This window comes from Neoarius graeffei, chromosome 10, assembly GCF_027579695.1.
Source record: "Neoarius graeffei isolate fNeoGra1 chromosome 10, fNeoGra1.pri, whole genome shotgun sequence".
NCBI classification, from domain to species: domain Eukaryota; kingdom Metazoa; phylum Chordata; class Actinopteri; order Siluriformes; family Ariidae; genus Neoarius; species Neoarius graeffei.
In genome coordinates, this window is record NC_083578.1 from 86,858,970 (window position 1) to 86,876,662 (window position 17,693).

The window sequence follows — 17,693 nt, forward strand, 5'->3', positions numbered from 1 at the left end:
TTAAAAGTTTGGACACACCTTATATCGAATTCAATGTTTTGTCTTTAATTAGAAGTCATTTCATGTCTTAAAGCGAGACGGCCTTTTGATTCTTAAAATCGGTAAAATTTAGTTCCCTCTGAAATGTGGTCATTGTGATATATGTTTATTTCTGTAATGTGTAGTGGAAGTTCATTATGTCTATCTATTATAGATATTTTAAGTTCGTTTCTTAGACAAGGATTTTTTAAACTTGTTACCTTGTTAACAGTTTCGGCGAGAATCTTCCGCCTTCTTCAGAAACAGTCACCAGATGTCGAGTGGTGACGTGCCTTATCAGCTGATGTTGCGTTGATGAAGAAAATAGATACCAGCGTTGGATTTTAGAGGCAGTGGAGATACGCAAGCGGGCACAGAGGACGATGAACCGGGATGAGGGAGCGTATGCGCTGTCGCACACCTGGAGCGCCATCCTGGAGGAGCGACCTGACAGCAGGAGGCGTGAACTACCTGTCAAATTGGGCGGGACGTTCACGCCTCCGTAACGCAACATCAGCTGATAAGGCACGTCACCACTCGACATCTGGTGACTGTTTCTGAAGAAGGCGGAAGATTCTCGCCGAAACTGTTAACAAGGTAACAAGTTTAAAAAATCCTTGTCTAAGAAACGAACTTAAAATATCTATTTCTGTAATATCTCACAAAATATCAGGCCGTTCTGTTCTGTGGCTGGGAAGTTATTTAATTTGAGGGGATTAAAGCAAATAATGTGCAGGAAACGCTCGCTTCGCGCAGTCAAGCAGACAGAGGAAGTCCGTGTGTGTGTGCGCATGCGCAGGTTTCCCTTTGAGCGTGCACTGACAGTTCCATCATTCTGTCGCTAAACGAACAGCTGATCACACCGAGGTGCTCGCTGAGCGCTGATATTTATTAGTTTGGTCCTGCGTTTCCTTTCCTTCGTATATAGCATAACGTCTTTTCTTCTCGCTTTCTGTTACTGTAGTCGGTCTTTCACATTTCATTCGCACACTCACGTCCTCCATTTTTCTCTCCTGTTTCAAATTTGTATCCCACAATGCCTTGCACGAACAGGGAAAGCCCACCACGTGATGCATGACGTAGTATCTTGTATTGGGTCATGGTGAAGCAGGAAAAAATAGCGGAGAATTTAGGGCCACATGGCCTGAAATTCATTAATTGTTCTATTTTTTAAAAAATAAATAAAATTGGAAGTCTGTGATTCGAACTTAGTAGCTTTCGGTCCACTAAACAAAAATAATTGGGTGTCGGGAAAATTCTTTTCATGACCTACACTTGAAAAATCTGAAAGGCAGTCTAGCCTTTGTAGTGATGGATGTAATTTCTCTTTACTTAGATGTTCGGTTATTGATACAACACTATATGGATTACTGCAGTTGTGGTGTTGAATAGGACAATTTTATCATTTGTATGTTTATTATTTCCAATTCACTGTTTACTGTTTAATCTCAAATGTATTAAGAAGGCAAGAAACTCATCCACTAATTAACTTTTGATGAGGCACAGCTGTTAATTGAAAAGCCTTCCAAGTGACGACCTCATGAAGCTGGTTAAGATAATAATAGTCCATAGTGTGCAAAGCGTCATCAAGGTAAACGCTGGATACTGTGAAGAATCTAAAATCTCAAACATGTTGGTTTTTTTAACACTTTTTATTTCCCATATAATCCCATATATGTTCCAGATGTTATTTCATAGTTTAAGTCCTCACTATTGTTCTACAATGGAGAAAATAGTCACAATACATATTTTGAAAAACTTATGAATGAGTAGAGTAGGGGTGTACAAACTTTTGACCGGTACTGTATTTCTACAAAGAAGCAATTTCTACCCATAAAATATGACGATTATGATCTTAAAATGATGACAAGTGTCCAGAAATGGGATTAATAATCTGATATTTGTTTTATATTAAGATATAAAACATAGTTTAAGATATTCTCGACATTCAAGATATTTCAGTTTGCGAAGTTGCAGGAAATAAAAAGACTTCCATTTGAGGATATTAGTAAATGATAAAAATGAGGAATAAAAGTGTATTTCTATCATCTCCTGCCGAATACAAACTAAAAGCCGAGTACAGGCTGAGAACAATACCATATACACCGATCAGCCATAACAATAGAGAAAAGTCCGTTCTTGAAGTCGATGTGTTGGAAGCAGGAAAAATGGGCAAGTGTAAGTGAGTGACTTTGACAAGGGCCAAATTGTGATGGCGAGATGACTGGGTCTGAGCATCTCCAAAATGCCACATCTTGTAGGGTGTTCTTGGTATGCAGTGGTTAGTACCGACCAAAAGTGGTCCAAGGAAAGGAAGGACAACCGGTGAACCGGCGACAGGGTTGGGGTGTCGAAGGCTCATTGATTTGCCAGGGGCATGCAGGCTACACTGTAAAAAAAGAATAGTCAAGAATACTTGAAATTTCAAGGCAACAGTCTGCATTAAGAATTTTATGTTTTGCCAACGATGTATGCCCATGATAATCCAAACTATGATAACACTGTTATCTTTATTAAGAATTCTTAATTAAGTCAATTTTCAATTCCTCATTCTGCCAACATAGATTTCTCTTTTTGCTGAACAGTGGCATTCACAGTAGTACAAAAAGGCAATTAAGGTTATCACAATTTTTTTTTACCTTTATTTGGATAGGACAGTGTAGAGACAGGAAATGAGCGGGAGAGAGAGAGACGGGGAGGGAAATGACGTCAGGTCGGAATCGAACCCAGGTCCCCGGATTTATGGTATGGCGCCTTATCCACCTGAGCCACGACAACATATGCTTCAACTGGAAAGAGAACCACATTGCCCAGCCCTTGCATTTGGGAGAGGAAACCACGTGTCTTGGTCATTAAGAGCATGTGCTGAATAAACACCTGTGGCAATTATGTATTTTCAATTCAGATTATTCACTATTGCATATTTACACATCATTGAGGTGCACCCTATCAGTTTGATGTGGATTTTTCTGTTCGTTAATAATTATTCATATTTTCTTGTCCATTCAATTGTGAATATGGAATTACTTGAACAAAGCGTAATTCTATTTTTTAGAATTATCCACATCAAGAAAAATCCACATCAAACTGATAGGGTGCACCTCAATGATGTGTAAATATACAATAGTGAATAATCTGAATTGAAAATACATAATTGTCACAGGTGTTTATTCAGCGCATGCTCTGAATGACCAAGACACGTGGTTTCCTCTCCCAAATGCAAGGGCTGGGCAATGTGGTTCTCTCTCCAGTTGAAGCTCATGTTGTCGTGGCTCAGGTGGATAAAACACCGTACCATAAATCCGGGGGCCTGGGTTTGATTCCGACCTGAGGTCATGTCCTGATTTCTCTCTCTCCTGCTCATTTCCTGTCTCTACACTGTCCTATCCAAATAAAGGTGAGAAAAGCCCCCCCAAAAAAATTGTGATAACCTTAATTGCCTTTTTGTACTACTGTGAATGCCACTGTTCAGCAAAAAGAGAAATCTATGTTGGCAGAATGAGGAATTGAAAATTGACTTAATTAAGAATTCTTAATAAAGATAACAGTGTTATCATAGTTTGGATTATCATGGGCACATCGTTGGCAAAACATAAAATTCTTAATGCAGACTGTTGCCTTGAAATTTCAAGTATTCTCAACTATTCTTTTTTACAGTGTAGTCCATATGGTCCATTCCCACAGAAGAGCTACTGTAGCACAAACTGCTGAAAAAGTGAATGCTGACACCGTTCTGTTTTAGCCAGCATTAACTTTTTCAGCAGTTTGTGTTACAGTAGCTCTTCTGTGGGTTTGGACCATATGAGTTGTGAATCAATGAGCCTTCGACACCCATGACCCTGTCGCCGGTTCACTGGTTGTCCTTTGGATCCTTGGACCTCTTTTGGTCGGTACTAACCACTGCATACCAGGAACACCCTACAAGATGTGCCATTTTGGAGATGCTCAGACCCAGTCATCTCGTCATCACAATTTGGCCCTTGTTAAAGTCGCTTACTTACGCTTGCCTGTTTTTCCTGCTTCCAACACATCGACTTTAAGAACTGACTCTTCTCTTCTCTTGCTGCCTGATATATCCCACCCCTCGACAGGCGCCATTGTAATGAGATAGTTAAATAATACTGGCTAGCTTTTTTTCGTGGTATATCAATTCCATTCAGCTAGCATGATACTGAACGAGTTGAAGACGAATAGTTGAATGGAATATATCTGATATACCATGAAAAAAAGCCAGCCAATATTATTATTATTATTATTATTATTATTATTATAATACATACACATTCCTTTCGGGTGTTCATCGCATCTTTCGTTTTCAAAATTCTCTCAAAATCTTTCGTATTTAACGAAGTAAAACTGGTGGCCATGTTTGTTTACAAAGTGTCGGAAGTTTTACGTCTCCGACGTGTGAGGTCATGTTGTCTTGACAATATCATAAACCATATTCAACACTCGTTCTCCATTGGGTGGCGTGATCTAACATAGGATAAGCAATATGCTAACAATATTGCATGCTATCAAACCAAATGAATGTTAGAAGACAATAGAACATGTTTTTATTCCATCGAAAAAGTGTCCTGTATGTATAATAATCAATGTTATTCTATCCACGTTCACTGGATATGAGCAATCGCGCGCTCTGATTGGCTACTCTACTACTAGGATATCAGCTCATATACCGTGAGTAGAGAAAAACAAAATGGCGGCGTGTCTTGCTGAACCAACCGAGGATGAAATAAAAACTACTCGAAAACATTAAAAAAATGGAAAGTATTTGATGGTAAGAATTTTTTTTCTAGAATTATTATCGCATTTTTCACAAATTGCTCCGGTCATTTCGCCGGTTTGTTTACATTCTAAGCGGAAATGATTTTGTCGGACGTTTTGTGTAAAGTTTCTATTGATCGAATTTGCAAAAAAATAAAAATAAAAATGCTCCGTTTCTCAAAATCCAGTGAATGTGGATAGAATAAAACAGTTATTCCACTCAATCTTGTCGTACACGGCTTATAGACGACTCGGTGCTACGCGCCTCGTCGGCTATCGGCTCATTTACGACTCGATTCATGGAATAACAGTTAAATGTTCACTTATGGTGGTTTTAATGTTATGGCTGATCTGTGTAGATGGTATTTAATAAGACAGGTTAGAGATGGGGGTTTTAGGGAAGTTATTGAGTTCGTCATACAGATACAGCGCACGGACGTGTGATGGTCATGTGACGTACTAAAGGTCGAGATAAAGGATAATAAAGGTCAAAATAATATGTTTGTATTAAAGATACAGTCTGAGGTTTGTGTTATAAGAATAGAACGCCCATCTCTGTGATTATCCTGGGAATAATTACTCCACTGCGAACACCGCGTAGCAGACATGTCCAGAAAATTCATCCCAATACTAGTGACAGCTTAGTGATACTACTGGATAATAAAGGAAAAGGCCTTTAAAGGGTTATATGATTACTTCTTTCTTAACTTGACTCTCTGTCTGTGTGTGTGTGTGTGTGTGTGTGTGTGTGTGTGTGTGTTACAGGAGTGCCCTCCTGGGTCTCAGGATTTCCGAGAGATTCAGTGCTCGGATTTTGACAGCGTTCCTTTCCGGGGGAAATTCTACACCTGGAAGCCGTACAGAGGCGGTGAGTGATGTGGAAACTGCAGCTGGACCAGTGAGAGACACACACACACACACACACGCACACACACACACGTTCCAATTTCACTACTACAGCTTATTCAGACTTAAGATTTCCTTCCTGCGTCCTCTTACTTTTGCTCATTAAGGCTCGAGCTGCTGTTTACACTCACGAGCCGTTTCACAGCGCTGCGCTCCAAAGAATCTTCAGATTTTATAAACTACATTCCAGATTCAAGAATGTTTTTATCCCGTGTGCTAGTTTTCTGCTACAACGAGATCCTTAAGGCGCAGTCGAATAGTACAGAAAATAATAATAATTAAATGAAAAATCTTTATACCGGGCGGCACGGTGGTGTAGTGGTTAGCGCTGTCGCCTCACAGCAAGAAGGTCCGGGTTCGAGCCCCGTGGCCGGCGAGGGCCTTTCTGTGCGGAGTTTGCATGTTCTCCCCGTGTCCGCGTGGGTTTCCTCCGGGTGCTCCGGTTTCCCCCACAGTCCAAAGACATGCAGGTTAGGTTAACTGGTGACTCTAAATTGACCGTAGGTGTGAATGTGAGTGTGAATGGTTGTCTGTGTCTATGTGTCAGCCCTGTGATGACCTGGCGACTTGTCCAGGGTGTACCCCGCCTTTCGCCCGTAGTCAGCTGGGATAGGCTCCAGCTTGCCTGCGACCATGTAGGACAGGATAAAGCGGCTAGAGATAATGAGATGCGATGAGATGAGATCTTTATACCATTGCATGGTTCAGTTCTCGATTCTGATTGGTCAGAAGCTGTGTGGTAATTTTGTATAACTGCAAAGCTAAAGACAGTATTTCTGGCTGTAACGTGAACGATAGGGTTATATTAATGCGCTCCTTCCAGTATGTTATTGTTTCTATAATGACAGCTCAGACACTGGGACTTGAACGGTGGACGTGCCACATAACCTAAGACTAAAAATACACAGCTAAAAAGAAAACATGCTGCTGTTAATGAGGAACATTAAGAGTTTTTGTTAGGAGACATTTCTTTAATATTTTTTGTGTGAGAGAGAGAGAGAAGGAGATGCTGGTGAGGGAAAGACTGTTTATCATTGCTGTAATGTCGGTAATAGCACAATAATAACATTCCACAACAAGAAATCTAACTGTAAATCATTAAAATATGTGACGGGTCATTCATTAGGTCATCCGGCCGATGGGTGATGAGTTTATCCCATCATGTGTCGTCCGTCGTCCATCCGGCATTGTCGACATTTCATGAAAGTCGCTTCTTCTCTCTCAATTCTTCACTGATTTTTATTCTTTTGGGCAGGAAGGTCGGTCTGCCTGGGGTGCATATACAGTAGCTTCTACCCAGATTTGCATAACTGCAATTGATAATGAAGATATGGAGTAATTAATCAATCCCTAACGAGCAGTTTCCGCACAATTCTCTTCTTCTCCCTCAATTCTTCACCGATTTTTGATTCTTTCTGGCATGAAGGTAGGGGTACCTAGGGTGCATAGAACTTCTACCCAGATTTGCTTCATTACAATGATGAATGAAGTTATGGACTAATTAAGCCTTAATGAGCAGTTCAACAAAAAGGTAAATTCCTCGCCGTTTTGGATTCTTTCTGGCAAATAGGTCGGTATTCCTAGGGTGGATATCATGTCTATATCTAGCTTGTATATAGTGTATACAGCTTGCAACATTTATTGCGCAAGGTGGCCCACTTTAGATCGTTCCTTCTGGACTAGACTGGGCCAGAGTGGGCTACGGCGTCATCGACGGGCTCGTTAATAAATTTAGCACTGAAATTGTTGACAAATCACTGCAGCATACAGTGGTGCTTGAAAGTTTGTGAACCCTTTAGAATTGTCCATATTTCTGCATAAATATGACCTAAAACATCATCAGATTTTCACACAAGTCCTAAAAGTAGATAAAGAGAACCCAGTTAAACAAATGAGACAAAAATATTATACTTGGTCATTTATTTATTGAGGAAAACGATCCAATATTACATATCTGTGAGTGGCAAAAGTATGTGAACCTCTAGGATTAGCAGTTAATTTGAAGGTGAAATTCGAGTCAGGTGTTTTCAATCAATGGGATGACAATCAGGTGTGAGTGGGTATGGAATCAATTTTGTGCCAAAATGTTCATACAATACTTTTGAAATATCAAACAAAAACGATAAATCAATTAAAAAAAGGCCAATTTTTTTAGACTGGCAAACAAATTATTCGTGTAATCGTGCAAAATATCAGTCTGTTACTCTTCAGAAACCTTTTATTTTTGTTCCGCGTCTTTCTCAGTTTTGTTTGACGTAATTTATTTTGGTTGCGATTCCAGCTTTCTCGTTTGCGCTCTCTGACTTTTTGCTTGCAGTTTTGGCACAAACTTGACATGTGGGTGGGCTGTCCAGGAATGCATTCCCATTGGCTAACTTGTGTTTGACTGACAGCTACGCTCAGCCATTCCCTACTCGGATTCTGGCAGACTGTTTGGCAAGTGACCGATCCGTTGACGGTAAACAAGGATCGAGTGGACTTCAGTGGCGACTATGATATTGAATTAATTCAACAAAGTGTAAGTGCGGGACAAATGTGTTGCAGTAGTACACATTATGCAGGCGTTTCGTGGCAAGTCAAATGTTAGACTTAGCTCCACTACCCAATATAATAGCTGTCTTGCTAACGTTAAACACGCCTGCATAATGTGTACTACTGCAACACACATGACACACTTACACTTTGTTGAATTAATTCAATATCACAGTCGCCACTGAAGTCCACTCGATCCTTGTTTACCGTCAATGGATCGGTCACTCGTCAAACAGTCCGCCAGAATCCGAGTAGGGAATGGCTGAGCGTAGCTGTCAGTCAAACGCAAGTTAGCCAATGGGAATGCATTCCTGGACAGCCCACCCACACGTCAAGTTTGTGCCAAAACTGCAAGCAAAAAGTCAGGGAGCGCAAACGAGAAAGCTGGAATCGCAACCAAAATAAATTACGTCAAACAAAACTGAGAAAGACGCGGAACAAAAATAAAAGGTTTCTGAAGAGTAATAGACTGATATTTTGCACGATTACATGAATAATTTGTTTGCCAGTCTAAAAAAAATTGACTCTTTTGTATTTCGATTTGTCGTTTTTGTTTGATATTTCAAAAGGATTGTATGAACATTTTGGCACAAAATTGATTCCATAAGTGGGCACCCTGTTTTATTTAAAGAACAGGTATCCATCAAAGTCTGATCTTCACAACACATGTTTGTGGAAGTGTATCATGTCACGAACAAAGGAGATTTCTGAGGACCTCAGAAAAAGTGTTGTTGTGTTAGGAGTGGTGAGCTGAGGTGAAGTGAGGACCCAAGAGCAGACACAGAAAACAGGCAGTGTAAAGAGAGAACTTCTTTAATGAAGCAGATGTCAGAAAGGCAAAAGGTACAGTAGGGCTCAGGCAAAAGTTGGTAGTCAAAAAACAGGCCAGGAGGTCAAAAACACAGAGGAGCAGGTAGACGTGATCAGGGACAAAAAAACAGGGCAGAAAAATCTTCACAAAAACTGATGAACACAGGGACAAGGGAAATCCAGGCAGAGGTAGCAAAAGACACAATTCAAAAGAACAGGCAGGCAAAAAAACAGGGACAAAAAACTGGACAGAAAAACTTGACAAAAAACAAGGAAAAATTCAGGCAGGCGGAATCAAGAAGACACAATACCAGTGAGCTGTAGCAAGGCGAGGAAAATCTACAAGAGACAGTCTGGCAAATGGAGTAGCTCCAAACAGTTCTTAAAAAGCCCTGGCTGATGGGAGAGGAGTGGTAGCAGGTGTGGGAGTGCCGCTTCAGGAAATGGCCTTCAGCAAGGCAGGACTGAATTCCTGTCCTGGAGCCGGCATGGAAGTCCCACAATCTAAGGCATGGATGGACTGGACCGGACTGTGACATGTTGATGCTCATCAGGCTGGAAAAGATTACAAAACCATCTCTAAAGAGTTTGGACTCCACCAATCCACAGTCAGATAGATTGTGTACAAATGGAGGAAATTCAAGCCCATTGTTACCCTCCCCAGGAGTGGTCGACCAACAAAGATCACTCCAAGAGCAAGACGTGTAATAGTCGGCGAGGTCACAAAGGAACCCAGGGTAACTTCTAAGCAACTGAAGGCCTCTCTCACATTGGCTAATGTTAATGTTCATGAGTCCACCACCAGGAGAACACAATGCTGAACAACAATGGTGTGCATTGCAGGGTTGCAAGGAGAAAGCCACTGCTCTCCAAAAAGAACATTGCTGCTCATCTGCAGTTTGCTAAAAATCACGTGGGCAAGTCAGAAGGCTATTGGAAAAATGTTTTGTGGGCGGATGAGACCAAAATAGAACTTTTTGGTTTAAATGAGAAGCTTTATGTTTGGAGAAAGGAAAACACTGCATTCCAGCATAAGAACCTTATCCCATCTGTGAAACATGGTGGTGGTAGTATCATGGTTTGGGCCTGTTTTGCTGCATCTGGGCCAGGACGGCTTGCCATCATTGATGGAACAATGAATTCTGAATTATACCGGCGAATTCTAAAGGAAAATGTCAGGACATCTGACCATGAACTGAATCTCAAGAGAAGGTGGGTCATGCAGCAAGACAACGACCCAAAGCACACAAGTCGTTCTACCAAAGAATGGTTAAAGAAGAATAAAGTTAATGTTTTGGAATGGCCAAGTCAAAGTCCTGACCTTAATCCAATCGACATGTTGTGGAAGGACCTGAAGCGAGCAGTTCATGTTCGGAAACTCACCAACATCCCAGAGCTGAAGCTGTTCTGTACAGAGGAACGGGCTAAAATTCCTCCAAGCCGCTGTGCAGGACTGATCAACAGTTACCGGAAATGTTTAGTTGCAGTTATTGCTGCACAAGGGGGTCACACCAGATACTGAAAGCAAAGGTTCACATACTTTTGCCACTCACAGATATGTAATATTGGATCATTTTCCTCAATAAATAAATGACCAAGTATAATATTTTTGTCTCATTTGTTTAACTGGGTTCTCTTTATCTACTTTTAGGACTTGTGTGAAAATCTGATGATGTTTTAGGTCATATTTATGCAGAAATATAGAAAATTCTAAAGGGTTCACAAAGTTTCAAGCACCACTATATGTGCACTCTATAGCGCTTTACATTTTTAAAAAAATGCAAACAAACAATAATTATATTTCACGTCTAAAATCACTACAGAATAAAAATAAATTTAAAAATCAGAATTGAAATTGTTAATTAGCTTGATCTCGCACTGAAAACATGGTGTAGATGGTTTTGAGGTTGAGTGTGTGATGAGTTCTGTGTGCAGGTTAAAGCTGAGCTGTTTCTTTAATGCCATAGATTACAGAAAGGCAGAACGTAAGACCACGCAGTGCTAGTCTGGGGATGGAGAGAGAAAATAAACCCACATCCTACGGTCTGTGTTTTGATCTCAGTGTACTTAAGTATTGTAACATCAAAGTGCATTCATTCGATGAAAAACTTGAAAAGTCGCTAAGCAAGAGATATAGGATCTGTTAGTTATAGTCCCAGTCTCTCTCTCGCTCTCTCTCTTTATACATGATGAATGTCGTAATGTAAGTTGACATATCAGGTGAAAATTCAAATCCAGTCCAAATTGCTTGAAACGGCTCTCACTGAATTCAGAATTGAATGCAACAGACTTTTTACAGAATTAAAATATGTTTATCTGTTCTTCAGATAGGCGGCACGGTGGTGTAGTGGTTAGCGCTGTCGCCTCACAGCAAAAAGGTCCTGGGTTCGAGCCCCGGGGCCGGCGAGGGCCTTTCTGTGCGGAGTTTGCATGTTCTCCCCGTGTCCACGTGGGTTTCCTCCGGGTGCTCCGGTTTCCCCCACAGTCCAAAGACATGCAGGTTAGGTTAACTGGTGACTCTAAATTGACCGTAGGTGTGAATGTGAGTGTGAATGGTTGTCTGTGTCTATGTGTCAGCCCTGTGATGACCTGGCGACTTGTCCAGGGTGTACCCTGCCTTTCGCCCGTAGTCAGCTGGGATAGGCTCCAGCTTGCCTGCGACCCTGTAGAAGGATAAAGCGGCTAGAGATAATGTGTGTGATGTTCTTCAGATATCACAAATCAAAGATTGATGAAACGGCTTAATTTTTAGAAAGCTGCCGTAATATTCTGTATGAGGATATATTTGTGCAATATAAAGCTGATCTTAACTCTTATTTATACATTACAAAGAAGGAGAAATCAATGTTAATTATAAAATATGCATCAATAAGCATTGAGTGTCTCACGTCTACTATTCTCTATCAAAATAAAAAAGTCATTAAAGATTATTTCTAATCCCCTCTTTGTGCTCTGTAGGCCTTTGTATTTCTAAATAAGGCCTACTAGTGTTTATATGAGAGAATATAAATGATTATTTCGATTAATATTCACAGCTTTCAAGGCGAACCTAAAAAAAACCCTGTCTGATCCACATCCAATAAACAATTCACATTAACTGAACTGAAATTGACGCTCGTGTTTCTGACTTCGGGTTTTTTAAAATCTCATTCTGATCACTAAGTTCTCAATATTTTTCATCAAAACAACTCCAGTTATATTCTAAAATAGTTATGTATTTACATGAATCAGTTTGATTTGAAAAAAAAAAAACAAGTAGGTAAAGCTATGAAAACTCACTTCAAAGTCTCCCGTGAATCATAACATCAAAACTAGCAGATGGAAAATCTTGCTGAATCCTTGATCAGAAACAGTGAGAGCGAGAGAACATCCCTATAACAGTGATCCGATTGATATTGACAAGTAATCTAGTTGGAAACCGATCAGGAGAGAGAGAGAGAGAGAGAGAGAGAGCGCTTTCCCGTGACTCAAAAAGAAAATCACCGGCAGTTTCCCGACGTCACGTGAGCAGAGTTTTTACTCTGTTGTACCGACTTCAACCTGCTGTTACTCCCAAAGTACTGAACAGATCTTAACCAGGTACATTTCTTTGGAAAGCCGAGATTATAAGCTTTTTAATGATAATATTCACGATAGAAAATATTCAAGAGTTAAGCAACGACAGAGTTGGAGACTTAGATGAGCGTCTGCATGGACAATTTTCACAGCACGGCCAGCGAGTGTTTGATATGCCTAATGTAAGCTTTCAATGCCAAGCAAATATTTGATGCCGTGTTCCTCATAAGAGGGCAATCTTTTCCCAGAATGCATTGTGGCCAGACATCAGCTCCACATTTTCCTTTCAGGAATGTGCATAATGAGACTCGAGCCCTTCTGCCATCTTCACTTTCTGTCACTCGGTTTCTGGAGTGCAGTAGAGGATGTAGTGAAAGTGTGTGTGTGTGTGTGTTGTTAATCAGACTCAGCTGTTTGTGAGTGTGCCAGCTAAAACGTGCTCTTTCCCTTTTAGTACCCCTACTGTGTGTGTGTGTCTCTCTCTCTCTCTCTCCCTCTCCCTGTCTGCGGCCCCTGACTTTCTTGCAGCTGTAGAGAAACAAACTCACTTGCATAAAAGTCCCAAAAAGCTTATTAAAATCCTGTGTACGTCTATCAGCCACTTTAAGATCATGCTTGTACTTTGATTCACAGCCAGACGTGTGTGTGTTGTGGCAGAGGTATAAATATTTCAGAGTAAATTTGTAAGCAGTTTGTTTATCGGCTCCACCGTGCCAGTGTGTGTTGTAAATGTCTCAGCAGTGTGTGCTGAAGCTGCTGTACTGACTTTAACAGGTTTTTGACTTAAATCTGATCCAATCTGATAAGAGGCGTTGCAATACAGTGACAGAATTGAGAACTGGAAGGCCACGCCTCCTTCACTGAGACTAACAGACACAGAGGCCACGCCTCCTTCACTGAGACTAACAGACACAGAGGCCACGCCTCCTTCACTGAGACTAACAGGCACTGAGGCCATGCCTCCTTCACTGAGACTAATAGACATAGAGGCCACGCCTCCTTCACTGAGACTAATAGACATAGAGGCCACGCCTCCTTCACTGAGACTAACAGACACAGAGGCCACGCCTCCTTCACTGAGACTAACAGACACAGAGGCCACGCCTCCTTCACTGAGACTAACAGACACTGAGGCCATGCCTCCTTCACTGAGACTAATAGACATAGAGGCCACGCCTCCTTCACTGAGACTAATAGACATAGAGGCCACGCCTCCTTCACTGAGACTAACAGACACAGAGGCCACGCCTCCTTCACTGAGACTAACAGACACAGAGGCCACGCCTCCTTCACTGAGACTAACAGGCACTGAGGCCACGCCTCCTTCACTGAGACTAATAGACATAGAGGCCACGCCTCCTTCACTGAGACTAACAGACACAGAGGCCACGCCTCCTTCACTGAGACTAACAGACACAGAGGCCACGCCTCCTTCACTGAGACTAACAGACACTGAGGCCATGCCTCCTTCACTGAGACTAATAGACATAGAGGCCACGCCTCCTTCACTGAGACTAATAGACATAGAGGCCACGCCTCCTTCACTGAGACTAACAGACACAGAGGTCACGCCTACTTCACTGAGACTAACAGACACAGAGGTCACGCCTACTTCACTGAGACTAATAGACATAGAGGCCACGCCTCCTTCACTGAGACTAATAGACATAGAGGCCACGCCTCCTTCACTGAGACTAACAGACACAGAGGTCACGCCTACTTCACTGAGACTAACAGACACAGAGGTCACGCCTACTTCACTGAGACTAAGAGACACAGAGGCTACACCTCCTTCACTGAGACTAATAGACATAGAGGCCACGCCTCCTTCACTGAGACTAATAGACACAGAGGCCATGCCTTCTTCACCGAGACTGACATAGAGGCCACGCCTCCTTCACTGAGACTAATAGACACAGAGGCCATGCCTTCTTCACCGAGACTGACATAGAGGCCACGCCTCCTTCACTGAGACTAACAGACACAGAGGTCACGCCTACTTCACTGAGACTAAGAAACACAGAGGCCACACCTCCTTCACTGAGACTAATAGACACAGAGGCCACGCCTCCTTCACTGAGACTAATAGACATAGAGGCCACGCCTCCTTCACTGAGACTAACAGACACAGAGGTCACGCCTACTTCACTGAGACTAAGAGACACAGAGGCCACACCTCCTTCACTGAGACTAATAGACACAGAGGCCATGCCTTCTTCACCGAGACTGACATAGAGGCCACGCCTCCTTCACTGAGACTAACAGACACAGAGGCCACACCTCCTTCACTGAGACTAATAGACATAGAGGCCACGCCTCCTTCACTGAGACTAACAGACACAGAGGCCGTGCCTCCTTCACTGAGACTAACGGACACAGAGGCCACGCCTCCTTCACTGAGACTAAGACACAGAGGCCACGCCTCCACTGAGACTAACAGACACAGGCCACGCCTCCTTCACTGAGACTGTGACAGAGGCCACGCCTCCTTCACTGAGACTGTGACAGAGGCCACGCCTCCTTCACTGAGACTGTGACAAAGAGGCCACGCCTCCTTCACTGAGACCAAGAGACACAGAGGCCACACCTCATTTATTTTGACTAGCAGGCAGAGTTCACGCCTCCTTCACTGGACTGACAGGCTAATGTGTGTATGCGTGTGTGTGTGTGTGTTTGTGTGTGTGTGTGTGTGTGCGCGCGTGTGTGTGTGAGACTGCAGGTGGAGTAAAATCCTGTTCTCTGAACTGCCTGGCTGAGGGTTATAACTTCTACACCGAGCGTGCCCCGGCAGTGGTGGATGGGACGCCGTGTAGAGACGACTCCCTGGATGTGTGTGTTAACGGCGAGTGTAAGGTGAGTGTGCAGCAAACTCACACACTCACTCACTCACACACACACACACACACACAGACTCACACTCACACACACACACGCACACACAGACTCACTCACACACACACACCCTAATTCCAGGTACTTTCCAGTTCTTTGAATATTTTTATGTAACCTTTATTAGCATTCCCACAACGTTGCTGCAACATTTTCAGTCATAGAAACATGAAAGTAAATGTTACTCGACTATTAGAACAATAAGGAACTATCTTTTTCTTTCCTTCTCTCACCTTCTCTTTATTTGTCTTTCTCTTTCTGTCACTATTGCTGGATTTCTGTCTCCTTTTCTCTCCATCTATCATCTATCTCTCTGTCACACTTACTTTATCTCTCTATATTAATCTTTCCATTGCTCTCTTTGTCCTCTTTCTTTCAGTCCTCTCTCTCTCTCTCTCTCTCTCTCTCTCTCTCTCTCTCTGTGACTGGAGAGAGATGTTCAGTTTTGAGTGTTTTATAACCTGTGGATTTCTGTTTCTCAACACTAGTCCTCTCCTCTCATCCTTTTTTCTCCTCTCATCCTTTCTCCTCTCCTCTCCACTCATCATTACTACTTTCCTCTCCTCTCATCCTTTTTTCTCCTCTCATCCTTTCTCTTCTCCTCTCCACTCATCCTTACTACTTTCCTCTCATCCTTTTTTCTCCCCTTATCCTTTCTCCTCTCCTATCACTTCATCCTTTCTCCTCTCCCCTCCCCTCATCCTTACTCCTGTCCTCTCCTCTCATCCTTTTTTCTCCCCTCATCCTTTCTCATCTCCTATCCCTTCATCCTTTCTCCTCTCCCCTCATCCTTTCTCCTCTCCCCTCCCCTCATCCTTTCTCCTCCCCTCATCCTTTCTCCTCTCCTCACCTCTCCCTTCATCCTTTCTCCTCTCCTATCACTTCATCCTTTCTCCTCTCCCTTCATCCTTTCTCCTCTCCTATCACTTCATCCTTTCTCCTCTCCCCTCATCCTTTCTCCTCTCCCCTCATCCTTTCTCCTCTCCTCTCCTCTCCTCTCCTCTCCTCTCCTCTCCTCTCCCTTCATCCTTTCTCCTCTTCTATCACTTCATCCTTTCTGTTCTCCTCTTCTCTCATCCTTACTCCTGTCCTCTCCTCTTATCCTTTTTTCTCCCTTCATCCTTTCTCATCTATCCCTTCATCCTTTCTCCTCTCCCCTCATCCTTTCTCCCCTCACCTCTCCCTTCATCCTTTCTCCTCTCCTATCACTTCATCCTTTCTCCTCCCCTTCATCCTTTCTCCTCTCCTCACCTCTCCCTTCATCCTTTCTCCTCTCCTATCACTTCATCCTTTCTCCTCTCCTCTCCCCTCATCCTTTCTCCTCTCCTCTCCCCTCATCCTTTCTCCTCTCCTCTCCCCTCATCCTTTCTCCTCTCCCTTCATCCTTCCTCCTTTCCTCTCCCCTCATGCTTACTCCTGTACTCTCCTCTCATCCTTTTTTCTCCTCTCATCCTTTCTCCTCTCCTCTCCCTTCATCTTTTCTCCTCTCCCCTCATCCTTTCTCCTCTCCTCTCCCTTCATCCTTTCTCCTCTTTTATCACTTCATTCTTTCTCTTCTCCTCTTCTCTCATCCTTACTCCTGTCCTCTCCTCTCATCCTTTTTTCTCCCCTCATCCTTTCTCCTGTCCTATCCCTTCATCCTTTCTCCTCTCCCCTCATCCTTTCTCCTCCCCTCATCCTTTCTCCTCTCCTCACCCCTCCCTTCATCCTTTCTCCTCTCCCCTCATCCTTTCTCCTCTCCTCACCCCTCCCTTCATCCTTTCTCCTCCCCTCACCCCTCCCTTCATCCTTTCTCCTCTCCCCTCATCCTTTCTCCTCTCCTCACCCCTCCCTTCATCCTTTCTCCTCTCCCCTCATCCTTTCTCCTCTCCTCTCCCCATCCTTTCTCCTCTCCTCTCCCCATCCTTTCTCCTCTCCTCTTCTCTCTCTTCATCCTGTCTCCTCTCTCCTCTCCTGTTTTCTTTTTCCTTCTCCTCTCTTTTGTTCTCTCCTCCCTCATCTTCTGTTTTTGCTCTCCTCTTCTCTACTGCCCTTTATTCTTCTCCCCACTACTGTTTATCATTTTCTCTTCCATTCTTTTTTCTCCTGTTCTTTCACATACTCTCCTCTTCTCTCTTTTCCACTCCTTTCTCCTCTCCTCCTCTTTCTCTTTTCATTTTTTCCCTCTCTACCAATCTCCTCTCCTCTCCCCTGTGTTATATTTACAGTCTCCATGA

General features: G+C 42.8%; 1 protein-coding gene across 1 annotated transcript in view; it reads left to right on the forward strand.

Annotated features, from left to right (window-relative positions):
- adamts10 (ADAM metallopeptidase with thrombospondin type 1 motif, 10) overlaps window positions 1-17,693 on the forward strand; it is a 175,576-nt gene that overhangs the window by 125,107 nt on the left and 32,776 nt on the right. Inside the window, exons 15-16 of the mRNA XM_060932511.1 lie at window positions 5,551-5,653; window positions 15,308-15,441. Of these exons, the coding sequence (XP_060788494.1) occupies window positions 5,551-5,653; window positions 15,308-15,441 (237 nt within the window). The remainder of the gene's footprint in view (window positions 1-5,550; window positions 5,654-15,307; window positions 15,442-17,693) is intronic.